Genomic DNA, 22538 nt, shown 5'->3' on the forward strand with positions numbered 1-22538 from the left:
TGCATATCTCCTTAACGTAGCTCGCAGACTCTGGCCTCTGTACCCATGCAGAGGGTCCTGGCAGGGCACAGCGTTTCCATTTGATGGGAACAGGGTGGGGGAAGCTTTGACTTCAGCAAGAGCAAAATTAAGAACTTCTCTTGCTGTTGAAACCGATGTACTTTAATTCTATTAAAATACATATTCCATTTGAGTATGGTTGTAAAATATATATCAAAAATATTGGAAGATAAATCTTGTGTTGTGAAGTAGACTCCTGGAGTATCTATCTGTATTTTGAGTGAAGGAGCCAGAAATTAAAGAAATAATTCAGATACTGGAATTTCCCACAGACTACGAAGTTTTATTTTCCAACTCATGAGCAAAAGGAGATGCAGAGAAAAATCTTTTCCCATCACCAAAGCACAAATCACTTTTCCCAGCAGTGCTTGCAGCAACATTGCTAGCACAGCCCAATGTGAAGAATGCAAAGCTCCCTGACCATAATGACACGGCTGGGGAAAAGCCGCATTGTGGCACATCCAGGGCACTTTTGCTTGAGCAGGGGTGGCTGCTGGGTCAGTCACTTCTTCTGGCTGGGGGGCCAGTGGCTGGTCTGCTTGCTCTGGTTGACCTCAATGTTGGGAACGACCACAGGACATTTCTGCTGCGTGGCCTGGGAGGACCCACCACCTTCAGAGCTGAGCTCTGTGCCTGAGCATTCCCCGACGCCATAGCTTGATCCTCCGCTACCACTGCCCCCACCTGTTGTTAAAGCCTTTTTACTCGGTGATGCATCGTATCCATATCCAGAGCCTCCTCCCTCAGTGATGCCCAATTTCCCACTGGATCCTCCACCACCCCCTGAGCTGCCAATGATGTTCTGGCCTGAGTCCTCACTGCTGCACCCTATTCCCCCCCCAGTACCGTAGACTGGGACTGTTCCCCCTGCAATGCCCCAGCGAGACGTCCCCTCACTGTCACCGCTGGTTACCACAACAGATCCATCACCGCCACATCTGTACCCCCCTGCAACGCCGTAGGTGGATGATGTTGGCATGGGCTGGCAGGATGAAGCTCCCCGGCTGTAGATGACTGAGCCTTCTCCACCACAGAAGAAGGAGCCGTGTCCTTGGAGGGTGCTGTTGCAGCACCCTCTGTGGTGTGAGGAGATGTCATTGCTGTAGCCCCTGTTCCGGCGGGCACATCTCCGTCGGAGACAGTGATAAATCTGAAAGAGGAAAAAACATAAAACCTGCACTGTTTTGCTTCATTTTTGCACCATGGCAGGTGGGGAGGCTGCAGGTGCTGGGGTCAGAAAGGCAATGCCAGGCTTCAAACCAGGGCACTGCCCGGCTGTTCTTCAAATGCAAGAGTATTTTGATTCTTACTGGGGTAGCTTTTCTCTTTCTTATGTCCAGGGTATATTTTCAGAGAATCAAAATCTGAACTATGTTCATTTAACATCTAATAACTGCCATGGTTTTCCTCCCTCATCTTCATGACCATAACTGCAGAGCTGTAAAAATAGCAAGGATCATCCTTGTTTCTGTTTTTAAACTGCTGCAAGAGCGGCGGATCAAAATTTCCATGCAAGATGACGTTGCTGGCTGTATTATTGCCACCGTTGCGTAGCATCCCCAAAGGTCTTTTATATAACGTAATCGGCACAGCCATAGAGGTATGTAACCATTATGAAGTACAGCGGAGATTTGTTGTTAAATAATATCAAAAATGTGTCCCACTCGTTGCAAAGACATTCAAAACTACAAAGACTATGCAGTCACCACATCACCACCACAGACTCATCTGGGTTTTCAGTCTACTCAGCCCTATGGCTCCCACTCCGGTGATCTGAATTCACCTTGCTTCCTAGCGATCTGATCCGCACCATAGCAAGAAACTGTACAGATCCTGAGAACCTTGCTATGGATGCTCAGGCAGCGTGGTACTGCTGCAAGCACATTCAGGATCTCAGACGAAGGTATCTCCCATCAATATGAAATAATAAAGTCTCAGAAAAGAGCAGACTTACCCCCCTCAGCCATTGGAAACACATTTAGAAGATAAAAGTCGACTGAATGAGGAGCTTTAGCAGACAGGAACTTTTATATGGCGCTTAGCATATATGGGAAGTGAGACACCCTAAGGAATGGCAAGGATTTATTTACCAGTCAAACTCTGATTTCAGTGTTTGCTTTGACTCATGACATCTGATCGATATCTTTCCTTCACTCTGCTTGTTGCGTTGCATGCAGCAGTAATTGCTACTTCAGCTTAATGATCTTATTCCTGTCCTCCTGCCCGGAGCTACGGAGGACCGCTTCAGCCCCCAGTGAGGTGGCAACACTGGGGGAGACTGGGGGAGGTGGGTGGGAGCGTGGGTGTAAGGAAATGCTGAAGAAGAGATTAGCGAGTGTGGGGCAGAGGGTGGTGGTGACCGGGTCCTGCTCAGGGAAGGGGCAGGGAGGCTGCCATTCAGCGGTGTGGCAGCGCTTGTGGCTCAGGGCATCGCTGTAAGGGTGGGTGTGATCAGCAGGTACACAGGAGAGGGGAAGGCAAACGCTCAGAAAGCATCTTGTGGCCACACAGTTGATCCCTCCAGCATCTTACTGGTGGCTCCAGTGGGAGATTTTTTCAGGAAGACATTTGCATCCAAACCAAAAGCTCATCAAAAGTGAAGTGCCCAGCTGGGATATTTTGCAAGGGATGCTCTGAGAAAGCTTAGGGGCCCTGAAGAGAATTGCGGAGGTGTGAACGTCCTAACGCTTAAACCCACCGTGGCTGGATTCCTCCTCTAATGAAGGATTATGCCTCTGAATGCCTTCCTTCTCCATTTTCATATGCTGTGTCCTTCCTCTGGCTTGGAAAGCGCACCAAGCACCAGGGACCCCAGGGAGACCGATCTGGAGGGCTGCGAGGGATATGTGCTGTGGCCGTGCCGGTAGTGCTGCCCGTCTCGATGTCCACACTGCAGCCTGTGGTGCTCCATTGGCCCCACAGCACGGCTCTTGCAGGCTGGACTAGGTCTGTTCAGCTCTGAGGAATTTTGCCGTGGGGACAATGAGTCCCAGCTTTGGCAAAAGGCCACGTCTACCGGGCAGAAAGCAGTGCACAGGGGTGGTGGTGCGGCCCTCGGCATTTCAAAGCAGATTTCAGAAGGTTGGGCAAGGAAGGATTAAGGCCTGGAGGCATGATTTGGAGTGTGTCAAGCTGCTTGAGGGACTTGCTGCTGGTTTTATTTCCTTCCACCTGGCCCAGGGCTGATTTGGTTGACCCAGCATGTGAGATTTACCCTCTAGGTAGAGCTGCTGTGAGGTTTGCTAAGCTAGAAGAGAAGTGGAAGGCTGGCAGGGACGTGGACGTTGGCATGGTGTTATTGGCCACCCTGGGCAGCAACAGCTGCTATTGAGGGTCAGCCCCAATCCCTGCTCTTCAGGACCGAGCCTGATGGACTTGGTCATGTCTCCCAGCAGCACTTCATTGCTCCACAGACATGGTCATTGGGTGCTGGTACCTCAGAGGACTTAGAGCCGTGAGCTGGGATGGCTGCACCATGCACAAGTGCCAAAGGGATGGTGGGTGCTGTGGGTACTTGACGTTTTAGGCTGTGCTGTTACTCGTTCATGGAGCCCAGGGGGAAAATGAAGGTGCAAACTCTCCTGGGCTATAAACTGGGTGGCTTTAGAGCTGCATCTACAGCAATGCACTGTTGAACACGTCACCTTCTTTACAGAGAGGAGTGAAATGTCTCACCAGATAGACTTCTAGCTTCCATGACCATAAGATGCTGGTTGAGAATACATAACAAAACAAACTCCCCCCAAAAGGCAACTTTGAAGTATTATTACATTTATTAGATGTAAAAAGTGCTCTTTGGAAAAGCAGCAGAGCCTTTTCAGAGGCATTCCAACACCAGCAGCAGGGCACAAGACCGTTAATCCTGGAGTTCTCAGCACAGGAGTGCAGCATCAAGGGAAGGGAAGAGAAGAGGACACGCTGGGAGGAAACAGGCAAACAGAGCCAGGTCTGGAGGGAAAAAGGTGACACGGCAGAGGCAGGGCTGTTCTTGATGAGAACTGGGGCCGCCTGTAGCTGTTACTTCTGGTAGCTGGGGGGCCAGTGGCAGGCCTGCTTGGTCTGATGGGACTCGATGTTGGGAATGACAATGGGGCATTTCTGCTGTGTGGACTGGCAGGACCCTCCACTGCCCCCTCCAGAACTGATGATGACTGTGTGGCCACCACTGCCACCACTGGATCCTCCACTGCAGCATCCAGAGGATCCCCCACCAGCTCCACCTCCAATTATGATCTTGCCTCCTGAAGACCCACCACTGGATCCCCCACTGCAGCATCCATACGACCCTCCACCGCTTCCACCTCCAATGATGATCTTTGATCCTGAAGACCCACCACTGGATCCACCTCCCATGCCATAGTCTGAAGATCCCCCACTGCAGCATCCAGATGAGCTACCTCCTCCACCACCTGAGCTCACAATGATCTTCTGGCCTGATCCCCCACTGCCACCGCTGTAACCTCCTCCCATGCCGTAGCCTGAGGATCCCCCACTGCAGCATCCGGATGACCCTCCACTGCTTCCGCCTCCAATGATGATCTTTGATCCTGAAGACCCACCACTGGATCCTCCTCCCATGCCATAGCTGGATCCTCCACTACAGCATCCAGAGGAACCTCCACTGCTTCCACCTCCAATGATGATCTTTGATCCTGAAGACCCACCACTGGATCCTCCTCCCATGCCATAGCTGGATCCTCCACTGCAGCATCCAGAGGATCCCCCACTACCTCCACCTCCAATGATGATCTTTGCTCCTGAAGACCCACTGCTGGATCCCCCACTGCAGCATCCGGATGATCCCCCACTACCTCCACCTCCAATTATGGTCTTGGATCCTGAAGATCCTCCTCCCATGCCATAGCTGGATCCTCCACTGCAGCATCCAGAGGAACCTCCGCTACCTCCACCTCCAATGATGATCTTTGCTCCTGAAGACCCACCACTGGATCCCCCACTGCAGCATCCAGAGGATCCTCCACCGCTTCCACCTCCAATGATGATCTTTGATCCTGAAGACCCACCACTGGATCCTCCTCCCATGCCATAGCTGGATCCTCCACTGCAGCATCCAGAGGAACCTCCACTACCTCCACCTCCAATGATGATCTTTGCTCCTGAAGACCCACCACTGGATCCCCCACTGCAGCATCCAGATGATCCTCCACCGCTTCCACCTCCAATGATGATCTTTGATCCTGAAGACCCACCACTGGATCCTCCTCCCATGCCATAGCTGGATCCTCCACTGCAGCATCCAGAGGATCCCCCACTACCTCCACCTCCAATGATGATCTTTGCTCCTGAAGACCCACCGCTGGATCCCCCACTGCAGCATCCGGATGATCCTCCACTACCTCCACCTCCAATTATGGTCTTGGATCCTGAAGATCCTCCTCCCATGCCATAGCTGGATCCTCCACTGCAGCATCCAGAGGAACCTCCACTACCTCCACCTCCAATGATGATCTTTGCTCCTGAAGACCCACCACTGGATCCCCCACTGCAGCATCCAGATGATCCTCCACCGCTTCCACCTCCAATGATGATCTTTGCTCCTGAAGACCCACCGCTGGATCCCCCACTGCAGCATCCAGAGGATCCCCCACTACCTCCACCTCCAATGATGATCTTGCCTCCTGAAGACCCACCGCTGGATCCCCCACTGCAGCAGCCCGATGAGCCACCTCCTCCACCTCCAGAGCTCACAATGATCTTCTGGCCTGATCCCCCACTGCCACCGCTGTATCCTCCTCCCATGCTGTAGCCTGAGGAGCCCCCACTGCAGCAGCATCCACCGCCTCCACCGCCAGAGCTGACAATGATCTTGCCAGAGCCGCCGCTGCCCCCGCCGTAGCTGCCACAGCAGGAGGAGCCCTGTGCCTGGTAGCTGGAGGAGCTGCCCCCGTGGCAGCAGGAGCCCCCGCTGTGGCATCCGCCGGAGTGGGAGGACGTTTCATGGCAGCCTCCGGAGGTCTGTCTGGAGCACATCTTTGAGCAGTGAACCTGCAAGAAACAACGCTGTCAGAAAGGAACCACTTGGAGATGCTGCTGAACCTTCACAGAAACCAAAAATGGAGCAGTACCCAGGAAATACCCCGACTGCCTCATCTTCTGCAGTCCTACAAGAATGGCACCTTCATAAACTTCTTGTTAGAAGCAGCAAAGACCTGCAGTGAAAAGCTCCCAGATCTGGGAGCTTCATAACAGGAGTTATGAAGGGACTGGGCTGCAGATCATAACAGTCACAGAAAACCCCCATGTGCAGGAATATTGAGAGTACTTCCAGAGATTTGCACATGTGCCCTGACACGCTCAGAGCCGGCAGTCTAAAAACTTTAGTCCCACTGTAGATCCTTCTGGATTTAGAGACTGCTGAAACTCACAGCAGCTGAAAATTCAGCTATATTTGTGTGCCCTTAGAATATCAGCTACAACTCCCCTCTGTAAGGAAGGCGGTCCTGTTGGCACGCCAAACTGGTTTTCGGAGAATCCCATCCGATGTCGAGCCAGCTTGTTTCCCTCATTCAAAGCATGCTCAAAGGCCAGCTGGCGGAGCCACCTCTGCAAAGGGGTTAAAAAAGTTTCCGTATCATCAGGCTTACCTTCAGTGCAACTGGAAATGCGTGCAAGGCTTGGTGGCAGGTGGATGAGGAGCTTTGGAATAGGTGAGCTTTTATACGGCATGCGTTGTGCTCTTAAGGGAAGTGAGACACCCTAAGGAATGCTGATAGATTTATTTACTGAGCCTGGCTTTAGCTACCTCCTCCTTTGACTCACTTGCAGCAGATAGGTGATACGAAGGAGATGTATCAATTACATTCTGCATTGCAGTTGCTAATTCTATTTAACGATTCATTTCCGGGAGTCTTGCTCTGAAACTTTGGGGGCAAATGGCTTCTGGGGGTCTACCTCGGGGGCTCCCCAATGCATTTCTGCGAGGCTGCAGCTTCTCGGGTACTCAGCACAGAGTGGAGACAGAGCAGATGCTGAGGGATGGAGGCTGAAGCTGGTTGGGGCTAGAGCGTGAGGGAAGGACAAGAGTGAAGGATATGTTGGAGCAGAGTCCCAGGGGGTTTTGGGGGAAAGAGGGTTTCCTCAAAGACTGGTGAGATGCGGAGCTGGATGGGGAGCAGGAGCTTGGAAAGGCAACCTTGTGCTCAAGCGGCTAGAGGTGCCACCTCTGATGGGGCAGTGCACTGCTTTGGAGCACCCCAGCCCAGATCCATTTCAGAGGGCCCTGTGAGTGTGGAAGAGACATGAGGGACATTTCCCCTCATGCTTTTGGGACCCCAAGGTGGACGCTGTTGTTGATTGAGCAGAGAGGTCTGTGCTCAGCTCCAGCTTCCCAGGGGTCCTGAACATCAGGCTGCGGTGGGGAAAGTCTTGAAATCTTTCTATTTGCAAAGGTGCATTTGAAGGCCATCAAGACCCTACCCTTGAACTCCAGGATATGAAATATTTCCTGTGTCTCAGCAGGACCTGTTTTCTGAGGGTCCTGCTTCACTGGCCAGCCCACCCACACCTGAGGCTGGGGAGGCATCTGGGTATTTTGTTTGCTGGAGAATGACAGTTTGTCGGCACAGTTAAGAGTTAACAGCAGTGCTGCTCTGTTTTGCAGCGGCTTCATCCTGTCACTGCGTCATGCATGCTTGGAGGCTGACAACAGCATCCACCCTCATGGGAGATTGAATAGAGGAAAGCATAATTGGGGGGTTTTAGCTGAGAGGATGCATGACAGCAGCAGCAAGCTGCCCAGCCCTGTCACGGTGAATATAATTTTGAGCATGGACGCAACTCCATTGGTATGGGGAGAGGACCATCAGCACCAGGAACGTGGGTGCAGGGGGCTTCCTTCATTTTGCTCTGGACTCCCTCCAGTGGTCTAAGCTCCCTTCTCATCACCAAAAGGAAATTTAAGGTGTCGTTGCAATTCTGGCTCTCGCTGGTGAAGTGTGGGCGTTGTGTTACTGAGCATCGCAACGCCTTGATCCCTTCCATGAATTTAACCTGTAGGGACTTGCACAAAGGGGCACCCAGGATTTGCAGCTCATCAGGACCCAGGGTGCGAGGGAAGGCTGTGGAGGCTTTCGGCAAGGGTGGCTTGGAGGCTTTCGGCGAGCACTGGTATGCGGAGACCCCAAGGCCGGACCCCACAGGGACTGGAAACACTGAACCTGTAGCACACGTGCATGTGTGGTACTTGCCCCATGCGGAGGAAGAGTGTGGCTGGAGCCACAGCTCCTGGAGTTGTTGGCATCACCACAACCCTCCCCAAGTTAAAGAGCAGCTTCAATACCCTTTAATAAAAGGCAAGGGTGGATGGAAAAGGCTTCATGGTGGCAGCTGCCCCAAATTTGGGCCATGTTGCCTGTTTTCTGATGCTCTGTCTGGGCCCCTTTCTGCCCTGCAGCCCAGTCACCCTCAGGATGGGTTGGCAGGTCACGTTGTCTTTCAGTCTCATCACTGCAAAGACCTCAATGGCTGGTGCCTTGGTGTGCATTGTTATGAGAGAGAGAAAAATCCTGGCCGGATCCTACAATCCTTTTTCCCAGCTGCTTCCTTCATGCCCAGCAATGCTAACGTGGATAGCATGGGACATGATGGAGACACTGCTGGTGCAAGAGGAACTCCCCAATTTTCCTGCAAAAGGCAGAGTCCAGTCAGTCATGACCCCTCAAGCCTTTGCACGGCCAATGATCACTTTTATTCCCCATTTTCTTTCCTGCCTACAGCTGTGTACGTGAGATGGACAAAAACCCCTTTTAGCTTAAAATTTACTGAATGCAAGACTGTAATCAAACCTGTTCCAAAAAGGACTTGCTGCTGACTTCAGCAGAAATGTTGCTGAATATTGCCTACCAAAATTAATTGTTTTCTAGTGACAAATCTAGAGAAACGGAGTACACAAAAGCCTGACTGTGCCTCCAAAGGATGCTGCTGTCTGCAGTGAAAATCCCTGCAGTGAAACCCGGAGCTGTGGTCTGCTTCCTTCTCTGGGAAGGGGAGACCAAGGTGGAGCTATTCCCCAGGTAGAAGTTGCAGCCTTGGCAGACAGTATTTTCAAGAGGGACACAGATCATGTGCTTAAGCAAAAGGTCTCTGATCTGTTAACGCCCACCTGCTCCAGCACTGCAAGCTGAAGAAGGTTTCACAGCTGAATGTGTTTGATGTATTATTCACTTTTTGAAAGTAAACAGGGGACTGACAAAGGATAAAAGCAACCTTGCAAAACCAGTTCTTTCTGCACACAGTAATTTTTATTTCCCTTCACATAGAAGGGTGAGAAGAGCCATCTGGGAGCTCACAGCACAGGGATGCGGCATCAAGGGGAGAGAAGGGACGAGGACACGTTGGGAGGAAACAGGCAAACTTGGAGGACAGAGGCAGGGCTGTTCTTGATGAGAACTGGGGCCGTCTGTAGCTGTTACTTCTGGTAGCTGGGGGGCCAGTGGCAGGCCTGCTTGGTCTGATGGGACTCGATGTTGGGAATGACAATGGGGCATTTCTGCTGTGTGGACTGGCAGGACCCTCCACTGCCCCCTCCAGAACTGATGATGACTGTGTGGCCACCACTGCCACCACTGGATCCTCCACTGCAGCATCCAGAGGATCCCCCACCAGCTCCACCTCCAATGATGATCTTGCCTCCTGAAGACCCACCGCTGGATCCCCCACTGCAGCATCCAGATGAGCCACCTCCTCCACCTCCAGAGCTCACAATGATCTTCTGGCCTGATCCCCCACTGCCACCGCTGTAACCTCCTCCCATGCCGTAGCCTGAGGATCCCCCACTGCAGCATCCGGATGACCCTCCACTGCTTCCGCCTCCAATGATGATCTTTGACCCTGAAGACCCACCACTGGATCCTCCTCCCATGCCATAGCTGGATCCTCCACTGCAGCATCCAGAGGAACCTCCACTACCTCCACCTCCAATGATGATCTTTGCTCCTGAAGATCCACCACTGGAACCCCCACCGCAGCATCCAGATGATCCTCCACTGCTTCCACCTCCAATGATGATCTTTGATCCTGAAGACCCACCACTGGAACCCCCACTGCAGCATCCGGATGATCCTCCACTACCTCCACCTCCAATTATGGTCTTGGATCCTGAAGACCCTCCTCCTCCCATGCCATAGCTGGATCCTCCACTGCAGCATCCAGAGGAACCTCCACTACCTCCACCTCCAATGATGATCTTTGATCCTGAAGACCCACCACTGGATCCCCCACTGCAGCATCCAGAGGATCCCCCACTACCTCCACCTCCAATGATGATCTTTGCTCCTGAAGACCCACCACTGGATCCCCCACTGCAGCATCCGGATGATCCTCCACTACCTCCACCTCCAATTATGGTCTTGGATCCTGAAGATCCTCCTCCCATGCCATAGCTGGATCCCCCGCTGCAGCATCCAGAGGAACCTCCACTACCTCCACCTCCAATGATGATCTTTGCTCCTGAAGACCCACCACTGGATCCCCCACCGCAGCATCCAGATGATCCTCCACTGCTTCCACCTCCAATGATGATCTTTTCTCCTGAAGACCCACCGCTGGATCCCCCACCGCAGCATCCAGAGGATCCCCCACTACCTCCACCTCCAATGATGATCTTGCCTCCTGAAGACCCACTGCTGGATCCCCCACTGCAGCAGCCCGATGAGCCACCTCCTCCACCTCCAGAGCTCACAATGATCTTCTGGCCTGATCCCCCACTGCCACCGCTGTATCCTCCTCCCATGCCGTAGCCTGAGGAACCCCCACTGCAGCAGCATCCACCGCCTCCACCGCCAGAGCTGACAATGATCTTGCCAGAGCCGCCGCTGCCCCCGCCGTAGCTGCCACAGCAGGAGGAGCCCTGTGCCTGGTAGCTGGAGGAGCTGCCCCCGTGGCAGCAGGAGCCCCCGCTGTGGCATCCGCCGGAGTGGGAGGACGTTTCATGGCAGCCTCCGGAGGTCTGTCTGGAGCACATCTTTGAGCAGTGAACCTGCAAGAAACAGCATGTGTTTTACTCAGGAGCAGCCACTGTTGTCGCGAGGATTTCCCCCAGCCAGAAGGACCCGTGTACAGCCCGACGACGTTGGCAGTCTCCAGAACCAATGAACTTCCTTTCTTCTAAGCACTTTGTCCCCATGGATCCCAGCCACAGATAGAGCCTTTTGCTAGGAAGAGATTATCAGATTGCTGAAGTTAATCAACCCATCATTTAAAGTCTTTCATCCCATAGCTCTTCCATCTCGATCTCTATACTGATGAAACGCGTGACTTTCAGTAGCACAGGATGATCCTGCTTCTGCTGACATCCACAGGAGATTTAAATTCAACAAAGCAATCTCCCTGCACTTCAAGCCACCACCCATAACACGTTACCAATGCATTTACGTTTTGCAAGCATGAAAGTAAGAGAAGAATTGCTCCCTTTGGCAGAAACGGACTTACCCTTCTCAGCTCCGACAACGCGTACAACAGAGCAAAGCTGAGCGAATGAAGCACTGTGAGATCCAGCGACTTTTATACCGTTTCTAGTTTTCCCACGTGGCAACTGAGGCATCCAAAGGAATGGTGATAGGTTTATTTACTAAACAAACTGTCCTCCTTCAGCCCACTTGTCCTGACTCATCGAATCAGATCAATGCCTCCCTAGTGCATCACTTCCTAGGCTACCTGCCGTTTGGCTGCAGGTATCACATGTGAGCTCAGCTCCCGCGGTTGACTTTCAAGGTAGGATTGTGGCACTCCAGCTAGCACCCTCCACTCAAGCAGGGAGATGCTCCTGGGGTGGTGACCGACAGCAGAAGGGGCTGTGGAGACTCGTCTTTATTGTGTGTTACAGACTATGGAGATGCCCAGAGAGGGCTGCACTGGCTAGGACTGCTGTTGCTGGGGCAGCAAAGGAATCTCACATGCCTGGATTTTCCCACTATACCAGTGAAGTGTTGATCATGATTTTTGTTTGAGTGCACCGCTATGGACAGCACAGAGGCTTTACACTGCCTCTGGGAGGAGGGGTGATGCCTATTTTAGAAAGGAGTGGAAGTGCTACAGGTACAAAGTACCAGGTCCAACATCCACCCTGTGTATCAGACTCTTGACGGATATTAACCAAAAGGATGAATTCATCCCAGTTTGGGAGATGGCTTTGGCGTTTCTGAAGAAGCAACAAAAGCTGAGCATGCCCTGTGCTCCTGCTGTCACCCTGAGAGCCTCCCCGTTTTCTTGGTCCTGGGCTGTTTCTGGGTGCAGGGACGTTCAACAGCAACGCTCCCACCTCCTTGAAGTGGGACCCCAAGCTTTCTGTTAGCACCGTGCAGGCAACGGCAGTGTTTGTGCAGTTCCCAGTCGCTGGTATTTTAGCACCCTATGACTTTCCATAATAAAATCCCAGGCAACTCAGCTGTTCCAGTGGCAGCACCGGCTGGAGGAGCTCGTCTGGACATGTTTTGAAAATGGTTGCATCCCTGAGGTTCCCAACAGGGAGAGGACAGAGAGTAGAGGGACACGCAAATGTGATGCTCTTTTACCCGCTATACGTGTGGGTCACTCCTGTCTCTTCTGGAACACTTCCAGGCATCTGTCATCTGCCTCACGTAGAATAGTTCAGGCAGAGAAGGTTTATTTTCCTTTCCCTGCTAATTGCCAGAATATACCACATCAAAGAAATCACTTCCCGTAGGGAAACTCCCTCTGAAGACTCATACCCGGAGCTGTGTTTTATTCCTGTGGGAATGAGGAGATCCCTAGTTACTCCAGGCTTAGCATCTCAGCCCTTGGAAGGGGCTTTCTGAAGTCCTGCCCCTGCTGCTGGCTCCACTGGGGGGGTTCAGAGCAGGAGTAAGGGTGGGAGAGACCCCTCATTTCTCTTCCACAGCTGCTTGGTGCAGCTGTGAGCACCAAGAGCTCTTGCACCACGCACGTGCAAGGGCCTCAGCTTCACATCTGTAGTAGTATCTTGTAATCCTTTGTACTAGAGTCTTTGCACCTTTCCTCTCCTAACCCATTTAAAACTTCCTTGGGTATTGCATGACATTTCGATGAGGTAGACAGACTGCAATGTTTACCTTTGTGGTACCTTATCTGATGGGCAAACATCAGGATCATGAGTAGCAATAGACATTAAAAGATGACCTAAGAATATTGAATTAGTGAATATAGTGAATAGTGAATAAATAAGTGAATAAATTGAATAGTGAATCCAGCATCTCTTCTACAGGTGGATTTTCAATGCACTTGTGCTCTGGAGCTTTATTACAACAGCATCAGCTCAGAATAAAAACATAATAATGGAAATAATGCAAACGTCGTGGTATAAAGCAAAATCCAACCACTCGGACACTGAAGCTCTCTAGAACTGCAAGTTTTATTGTCTTGTGTAAGCACTAGAAAATTGAGGCAGGTACAGCCATATGAAACAACCCTGGCTGGAAGTTATTGGTACACAACCCCAGAGGTTCTGGTCAGCTGGAGAGCTGAACAGGAAAATCCCAAGGAAGAGGAGAAAGGAATAATGCAAATATTCTCAAATTTAATAGAGAAAGAAATGTGAGGCATGTTTGTATCTTGGGCTTTCTTGATCCGAGAGTCTCATCTGCAGACACTACTTGTGTTTAGTCTGCGGTGGCCAGGAGATTGGCTGGGTCTGCTGTTGAATGGACAGACCTCCATAACCTCCTCCAGAAGAGGATGATCCCTCGCTCTGCTGGCCTGAGCCACCTCCCCCAATGATGCAGATGGATCCTTGACCCTGGTGACCTGAACCACCACCACCTCCCCCTCCTCCTCCTATGCTGCCACCTCCGATGCAGATGGGACCCTGACTCTGGTGGCCAGAACCACCTCCTCCTCCACCACCACCTCCACCAATGCAGATGGGACCTTGGCCCTGGTGGCCTGAACCACCTCCTCCTATGCTGCCACCTCCAATGCATATGGGACCTTGGCTCTGGTGGCTGGACCCACCTCCTCCTCCACCACCACCTCCACCAATGCAGATGGGGCCTTGGCCCTGGTGGCCTGAACCACCTCCTCCTATGCTGCCACCTCCAATGCAGATGGGACCTTGGCTCTGGTGGCTGGACCCACCTCCTCCACCACCACCTCCACCAATGCAGATGGGACCTTGGCTCTGGTGGCTGGACCCACCTCCTCCTCCACCACCACCTCCACCAATGCAGATGGGGCCTTGGCCCTGGTGGCCTGAACCACCTCCTCCTCCTATGCTGCCACCTCCAATGCAGATGGGGCCTTGGCTTTGATATCCTGAACCACCTCCACCACCACCACCACTGCTTCCTCCACCAATACAGATGGGGCCTTGGCTTTGATGACCTGAACCACCACCTCCTCCTCCACCACCACCACCTCCACCAATGCAGATGGGGCCTTGGCCCTGGTGCCCGGAACCTCCTCCTCCTCCTCCTCCTCCTCCTATGCTGCCACCTCCAATGCAGATGGGGCCTTGGCTTTGATATCCTGAACCACCTCCTCCACCACCACCACTACTGCTTCCTCCACCAATAATGCAGATGGGGCCTTGGCTTTGATGACCTGAACCACCACCTCCTCCCCCTCCCCCTCCTATGCTGCCACCTCCGATGCAGATGGGACCTTGGCCCTGGTGGCCGGACCCACCTCCTCCTCCTCCACCGCCACCAATACAGATGGGCCCTTGGCTCTGGTGGCCTGAACCACCGCCCCCACCTCCCCCTCCTCCACCACCAATACAGATGGGACCTTCGCTTTGGTGCCCGGAACCACCTCCACCTCCTCCTCCCATGCTACCACCTCCAATGCAGATGGGGCCTTGACTTTGGTGGCCTGAACCACCACCACCTCCACCACCACCACCTCCACCACCACCTCCTCCTCCTCCAATAATGCAGATGGGGCCTTGTCCCTGGTGGCCTGACACACCACCACCTCCTCCACCTCCACCACCGCCACAGATGGATCCTTGGCTCTGGTGGCCTGAACCTCCTCCTCCTCCAAAGGAGGATGATGATATGTGGGTCTGGTAAACAGCACCACCACCACCGCTGCAGCCGCCGCCGCCGCCTCCTCCATGGCAGGACATTCCTTGGGTCTGGTATCCTAGAGATCCTCCTTCACCACTACTGTGGCAGGATCCTCCTCCACCACCCCCGTGGCATGAACCTCCTCCACCACCACTGCCATGGCATCCACCAGACTGCTCAGAGATCCCTTGGCCGTCTCCCTTCTGCTGATGGGAACCCATCGTCCCAGGCGTCGGGGAGTCCTCCAAGAGAAAGAAAAAAATAGGCCTTAGCAAACCCAGGGGGAGGAAAGCTTGTGTTACTGTGCCTCCCCATCCCCTTCCAAAGGCAGGCTGATATGTAAAAATATCTTGTGTCCCCTTTTTGCCCCCCCGTTCACCTCTGATAACTAATGCAAAAGGGTATTGTCAACCTCAGGAATTTATAAATTAAAACAATTACCAGGAAGGACCTGGGAAGTTTTCAGCTCATTCCATATCCCTTGATCAGGTTTCTACAAGACCTCCTCTATCCATATATAACTGGTCTTTTTTTTTCTAGGAGAGGTGCAACTGTAACCATTCCTTAATAATTCCTTCTTGCAGCAAGTTGTCAGAGTGGCATGCCACTGCAAGAGGTACACAAGGTCGTGGCACACCAGAATTACCCTTATCCACATGTGGTTTGGGAATTTTGAAAGGGCTGTAATGGTAGGTATTAATATTCCGTGTCATACAAGAAACAAAGAACACGGGTCATCATTTGCATAACAATAATTTCATTGCGCTTTGGAATTTTTCAATCTCGGTTTCAAAAGAGCACAGTGACTGTTTTATTTCTTCTTAAAAATTAGAAGAAAGAGGAACAGCCAGTGGAAAAGATATCAGCAAAGCAAAAAAAAAAAAAAAAAAGCAGCTGCACAAAGCTTCAGCAGAATGCTCTAGGTCGCCACTTGCAACGGCTTGATGGGTGCCCGTACCCAAGGCTGAAACCTACAGGGATGCTGTGAAGTTTGAGCACTTCTTTGGCACTTAACCACAGTCCACATCCTTGTCTGCTGGCAGTAGTAATTTATGTTCCTCTGACAGGCAAGTGACAGATCTACTAATGAAAAGGAGCTACAGGTCAGCAGGCTGAGGTGTCCAAACATGCCGGAGGAGAAAATGGTTCCTCCAAGAAAAAAGGTGGTCAAAAGAGAACCCTTTCCAATTTAGACGAAAGGCTGGAAAATGAGAATAGTCTCCCATTTTGTATTTCAGTTCCTTTGTTTCCCACCCTTTGGCAAGTGCCTGCAAAAATTCTTTTTCCTTCCCTTTTTCTTAAGATTTATATTCCAGTAGTATTTAGGAGCTGCCTGTATACAGTGGTCCCACATGGTGTTGGGCCCAGAGAAATCAAAGGGGCTCCAAAGACCATGTTTTCTATGTCCCAGCTTTCCTCCTTTTCTGTGTGATTAAGTAATCCCACAGACTGAATCATTAGAAAAAAAAAAAATCTGTAAAATGACTGTAAGTAAGGAGGAATTTTGGAGACCCAAAAGCCACATTCACTCCCACCTTTTCTATTTTAGCATTCCGAGGCTAATCAGCCAAGTTAGTTTTCGTCAGTAACATGAAATATCTTACCGTGTCCCACAGCACGAACCAGTGGAAAGAAGTCAAATGGAGTGAGGAAACCTGGTGTGTGAGAACTTTTATATAGTATCTAGTCCTCCTCTTGGAAAGAAACAATGATTTACTTATTTACCAGCCAAACCCAACCACAACTACCCACTTACTTGGCATAATCTTGGGCTCGTCATTTCTGATTGATATCTCCCTTCCACCACCTCTTTTGTTTTCAGCTATATTAAAGTCATTGCACGGCTCCACCTACTACCAGTAGAGTGAAGAAATGGGGAAAAGCAGACATGCTCTTGCGTTTTCAGAAAAAACAAGTGATTTACTTTCACATCCCCCCTACAGAGGGGTCCAACATTCCAGGAGGGAAACATGAGGGGGGAAAGAGGAACTTTTGCCTTTATAGGCATAGATAATTAATCTCTCATTCTAGAAAATGTTTCTGAACACCCAGACGTGGCTCTGGCATGTCATTATATTGTGTTGTAACTGGCAGATTGGTAGGAGTGTATTATATGTTTCTAATGACACCCACGTTATTGCCAGGGGCTGTAGGGACACACATTGGACTCTGGTCCAATGAGTTTAAGCTCCCCAAAAGACAACACATGCCTACAGAGCCAGAGGCTGAAGTGATGCAAATCTGGGAGGCTCCAGGTGATTTATAGCCTTGGAGGATTTGACCTAAAGAGAAATGGAGGAAAGAAACCTAAACAGCCAAAGAAGCAGTGAAGTGGTCTTCATGTAGACTTGCAGTGGTGTAGGAGCATCAGGGTTAGGACTGTGACTTTTATTTTTAACCATGCTGGCCTGCAGAGGCCTCAGCACAAGAGCAGAGGAGTCGGTTGTCCTCCCTGGCGAGAGCACAGCCACCACATCCCACATCATGGGAGTCATCCACAGCCATGCAGGCACTGGAAGAGCCATCTTTGCCCTCAGGGTGGTGGACTGCCATAACTTCATTGGTACTTCCCAGTGTTTTTGCTTAGACTGTGCCTGACATAGCCAGGGGACATGGCCAGCTTACATAATTTTAACTTTAAAGAAAGACCAACAGCTATTTCATTCCTGTGTTCACTGGTAGTTATATACATCATAGCAGTGAGAAATGCTCTGATGCTCTGGGCATTGACTGCATTGCTATAGGCAGAGTGAACATGACAGAAAAGGAGCAGTTCTGAAAAAAAATCAGGACAATAGTGGGAGTTTTATATCCAGTGGGCAGACAAATATGCCACAGACTCTCTTTAAACCTCTCAGGAGCATATAAGAATAGGGAAACCCCCTCTTGCTGAGACAGTATCATTTATTGCAGGCTGCACACAGTATTTTGCTACATTTACTCGTGGGTTAAGAGATAAAAGGGGTCATCTTTGCCATTCTCTTCTTACAGCACCTCATCCCTTAACTGTGAGGGCTGCAGGGGAATTCACTCTGGATATACAGTTTGCTCACACTTTTCATGTCTGTCTTCTCCCAAACTGGAATTATTACAAACAGCAGCAGCAAGTTCCTCCAATAAAACCCTCAAGCTCCAGGCAAGCTTTTAAGTGGCAGTGCTGGAAGGATCTTTTACTCAGATATAGCTGATTGAGGCAACTGTAGCTTGCTTTATTATTTCAGAGCCACGCTTCGCGACAGAGAGCCGTAGGCTGCGCCACCCGTAATCTCTGCTAAGTGCCTCCTTCCTTGCTTTGCCCATGTGCGTTTCCTGCCCTGGAGCAGGAGACCTGCTCAGCCTTATCTCATCTTTGCACTTGCGCCTCTCAGACGATGCTCCATCAGTGGTGCCCGTCAGCCTCACTGAACCCCCCGCCGCATGGCCACCCTCCTGGGAGGAAGGAGGCATCGCCATTGGTGGCGGAGGACAAGGGACCCTCTCCCCAGCATGTAGTGCTCTGTTGAAGGCTCTCATCTGAAAGAGATTTCATGGGACAGATGCAGGGTTTCACCTGTAAGAGGCCCAGAAAGATATTTCCATATATTTCCATATTTCCGTGTCTATTAGAAAAACCTTTGGAAGTTTATCAGCCAGCCTGATAAACAGTTGTAAAACCATGCAATTTGCAAAGCCATATTCTGGGTAAAAAACCAAGAACTCTTAACTATTCATATGACTCGTGTGTTTGGTCTTTCTTTTATCCCAACGAGGAGACAGACGGTAACTGTATGATGTGTAAAATAAGGAAATTGGACAGCAGGCTGCAACCTTGTCCAGGAACCAAGGAGAATGACGGAGGCACAATATCCTCCTATAATTATTGATTTTTGTAAAAGGCTTGCCCAAAACACAGTTCATTGCTGCCAGTCAAGAGGAGCCCAGCAGATGCGGTACCTCAGTACCTGGTGTCCCTTGTGTTGCTCCCAAGTGGTTCTGCACAAGGTACTCATACACATCCGGCTGCTTGAGAGTATGTGGATGAAAATCCAAGTGGGTAGAGCCAAATAAAGTTAAATAAAATAAAAATCACCTCCCCTTCCCACCTGGTCTTTCACTGAGGTTTGGTGCAGTATTTCCTACAATACAACTGCTATGTTTACATCTAGAAACACCCAGCTGAGACCATACAACTCCTAACGTGATGGAGACACAATCACAGGTAATGTCAAAGCCCCTCTGTGGTGTGCCTGGACCGGGGAGGTAAGTAGGGCAGGGAAGATGTCAAGGATTCACTGTTTGTCTGAAAACCAAATTAAGGGCTGTGGTTGTAGCATATACTTAGCATATCTAGAACAGCTTGTTTATCTCTGCTATTAAGATCAAGGGCAGTCAGGCTGCAGTAGTAAGAGGTTTAGCATGTTCTGGCACATAAAAGATGAGTCCTCGGATTTTAGGTACGTGTGCTGGGGGAGTGGGGCATAACAAAGCTTGATTTGGTTGCTCTAAATGAGGCTTGTTAACTTGGCTGGATAGGTCAGAGCAACACGGGGGTGCTGGCACATGCTGCCACTTTGTAAAGGACTCATTGCAAGCAGCAAAGCTTCTGTGTTTATAAACTGTTAAGAAAACCACAATTTGGCACCATATCCCTGCATTTCAAAAGCAAAGTTAAATGCTCACATTAACTGAAATTAGCTTTACAACTAGTCTCAGTCCTGGCTGAGCTAACTGAAGGCTTTCATCTGTTAATTATAAAAGTGTTTTGCTTCCAACCTGACGTTCCTTCCCACTACAGGAGGTCCCTTCTCCCAGGCATATAAATGGAATTTTTGGTACCAAAGACTGGAAATCAGAGAAAGCAGAATTATGTTCCCATTTTATGCACAAGGGAGAGTGATGTGGGAAAATCTCAAACCTGGGATTTAAACCAGAGCTTTAAAATCTCAGCCTAATGCCTCATCCCAGATAAAGCCCTCCTTAATGAAGGAAAATCACATTGCAGAGGCAGAGGTCCCCAGCATTTGGGGGTCAGAGCTCTCTTTAAGCGATTTATTTAATGCAGAGACCCCCAAACAACATTGCACTTACTGAATATTTTTGTTCATTGTGAAGCAGTTTGTAGCTACTAAAGCTCTATCAGTAGGGTGGAGTATAATTGCCACAGAGGCATACGTGTTCTCATGATGCATTCGCTCAATACCTCCTGATTATATCCTCTGCGTGGGTTATGAAAGAGGTGTGATCCTCACATCCGTCCTGATTGTAGGAGAGGGCCACGCTTCTGCTGGATGACCAGTAGGGTAGCAGATGGGCTGGATGTCGGCGTGACTAAGGCACACTGGAGATCTAGCCAGTTTCTGAAGCTCTCAGATTATTTTCTATTCAATTCTCTATTCCAGCTGTGCTTTTTGCACATCGCAGGCTGGTGGGTAAGGATGGGGAGGTAAAGGTAACGTGGCTGGTGGGATGGAGGATCATCTTCTGTTCCTTGATGTAAGCCATCTCTCCCTAAGACTTCAGTTTCTCCCTCAGCAGGTTAATATGGCAAAACATCTAATAAAACGGCCTAGTGCACAAAATACCTGTGATGTCCAGCATCCCCATATGACATACATCGAGGCACTGTGGGACACTTGTGCCAGCGAGGCGGACACAGAGCTGGGCACACCCTGGGCAACTCTCAGGGCTACGGGAGCATGACGTCTCCCTTGTGCCCCCATCTGCTCTGAGCCTTTAGGGACTGGGCTCAGTGGTCCTCAAGAAGGGCAGTGGTTCATGACAAATATTCAGAACAGCTTTATCTCTTCATCAGCTCTCTGCCACCAAAGCAAGACCTACCCACTCTCCCCCCACAGGCAGCCTGCCCGTGCTGCCAGACGACTTGGTGATGCAAGACTTGCTGCTGGGTATGACAGACACCCAGACAACGGGTGCAACCCCTGTCATCGACGGCTGACAGTCCCTGGCAGTGGCCGGTATTGATGCCACGCTTTGCTCAGGTTGGTGGCCCCTGCTCTGGTGCAGTCAGCACCCTCGTCCTGAGCACGTGGGTCCACCTCTACTGAGCAGAAATCGCTTTTCTTCTTCGCACGGTATCGCTTCCTTTCCACCCCTGTTTCCTCACTCCCCATCTCTTCAGACAGGGCACAGCCTGCCTCCCTGCCCATTTAATCCTTGGTGTCAGAAGGGTGCAGGAATCGGAAGCGAAGGATTATTTTTAATCTGGAAGTGTTTCTGCCTTCACCCCTCGGGTGCTGCTTCTATTTTGGGGCTCAAAGCTTTCAGTCCTTTCCTCTCCTCAGTGCCAGCTCTTTCCCCAGGTATGTCCACTGAGAAATTGCCCTTTTGCCCTTATTACGATACTCAACCATCTATGATTTCGGCTAGGGCTCTTTCTGTGAGTATTTCTTGTAATTTCAACATTTGGCATGATCTGTATCTCTCTGCCAAGGAATGTGGATGCAGTGATGATAGGTGTGTGTACCCCAACAAGAAAAAAACTTTCCCCAATAATTAATATATAATGGCTTTGGCAGCTGAACAGTCAGTTGTCCAGCTGTGGGTTCCTTTCCTGGTTTCACTTTTATCTGGTCCCTGCTGTTTGCCACATACATTAAAGCCATGGGCACACCCTGTTTTCGATTTTCTTCTTTCCCCCTTCTTGGTTCCTCATTCTTCCAAAGCTTATTGGGAAATTATTGGTGCTACAATGGGAATTTGAGAGGTATGAAATAGGATGACTTGGGCCTGCCCTACCAGTAGCAGCAACACCTGCCCAGCGCCGCAGCTTTGTGATGGCATGAAGGAAAGCTCATGCTAACACAACTTCACCTGGCTTTAAATCACAGCAGATCACAGAGGCTACATCAAAGAAATGTCCTTGAGATCAAAATGTTTCCAACTGCTCTGTTTAATACCTGACAAAATTTGGTAGAGGGCGTGGTTGGATGCTACACTGCACCTGGAGCCTGCTGGACAGCAAAAAGATGATCACCTCAAATGTTTTTTAGCTCTCTAGGTTATGTATGGAAGTGGTCTACTTTGCCTCATACCTATATGAAACTTAGATCGCAGGACAAATGCTCTACCAAACAAATGAGGGAAAATATTTTTTCAGTTATTTCAATTTTTTTAAGCAATGTTTGCTGAATGTGATAGGAAATGGCAGCGAAGGCAAAAGAAATGATTACTTTTAAATAACTGAAATGTCTAACATTTCTGAAAAACTGGAAGAACATTTTGAAAAAAAATTATACATGGGTCTTTTTTGTTTTCTCTGGCATTCCTCAACCTAGAGAGAAGTCTTACCAAGTAAGATAGCAACAGGCAGATAAAGTAAAAAGGAGGATAAGGCAAAATTGAGCAACAGCCCTGCTACATTAGATATGCAGATCTCTTATCACACCCACAGTCTCATCACTGAGAGATTTTGTAATGACAGCAAAGATTGGAGCACGAAGAGAATGTGATGAAAGGCAC

At 50.3% G+C, this 22538-nt stretch overlaps 4 protein-coding genes across 4 annotated transcripts; all 4 read right to left on the reverse strand.

Moving 5' to 3' along the window:
• Window positions 1-562: 562 nt before the first annotated feature.
• LOC142094291 (uncharacterized) lies at window positions 563-1617 on the reverse strand. Its single transcript, XM_075176289.1, has 2 exons — window positions 1486-1617; window positions 563-1210 (listed from the first exon to the last, which is right to left on the reverse strand). The coding sequence occupies exons 1-2, from the start codon at window positions 1615-1617 to the stop codon at window positions 563-565; spliced, it is 780 nt and encodes a 259-aa protein (XP_075032390.1).
• Window positions 1618-4077: 2460 nt separating this feature from the next.
• On the reverse strand, window positions 4078-6051 carry LOC142094070 (uncharacterized). The gene is made up of 3 exons (XM_075175906.1): window positions 4872-6051; window positions 4467-4571; window positions 4078-4361 (listed from the first exon to the last, which is right to left on the reverse strand). The coding sequence occupies exons 1-3, from the start codon at window positions 6049-6051 to the stop codon at window positions 4078-4080; spliced, it is 1569 nt and encodes a 522-aa protein (XP_075032007.1).
• Window positions 6052-9487: 3436 nt separating this feature from the next.
• LOC142094166 (uncharacterized) lies at window positions 9488-11041 on the reverse strand. Its single transcript, XM_075176049.1, has 3 exons — window positions 10915-11041; window positions 10185-10851; window positions 9488-10121 (listed from the first exon to the last, which is right to left on the reverse strand). Exons 1-3 carry the CDS (start codon window positions 11039-11041, stop codon window positions 9488-9490), a joined length of 1428 nt encoding a protein of 475 aa, XP_075032150.1.
• A 2622-nt stretch (window positions 11042-13663) lies between these two features.
• On the reverse strand, window positions 13664-15301 carry LOC142094239 (uncharacterized). The gene has a single exon (XM_075176179.1). It carries the CDS (start codon window positions 15299-15301, stop codon window positions 13664-13666), a length of 1638 nt encoding a protein of 545 aa, XP_075032280.1.
• Window positions 15302-22538: the final 7237 nt, after the last annotated feature.

The sequence above is a fragment of the Calonectris borealis genome, chromosome 29 (assembly GCF_964195595.1).
Source record: "Calonectris borealis chromosome 29, bCalBor7.hap1.2, whole genome shotgun sequence".
NCBI lineage: Eukaryota > Metazoa > Chordata > Aves > Procellariiformes > Procellariidae > Calonectris > Calonectris borealis.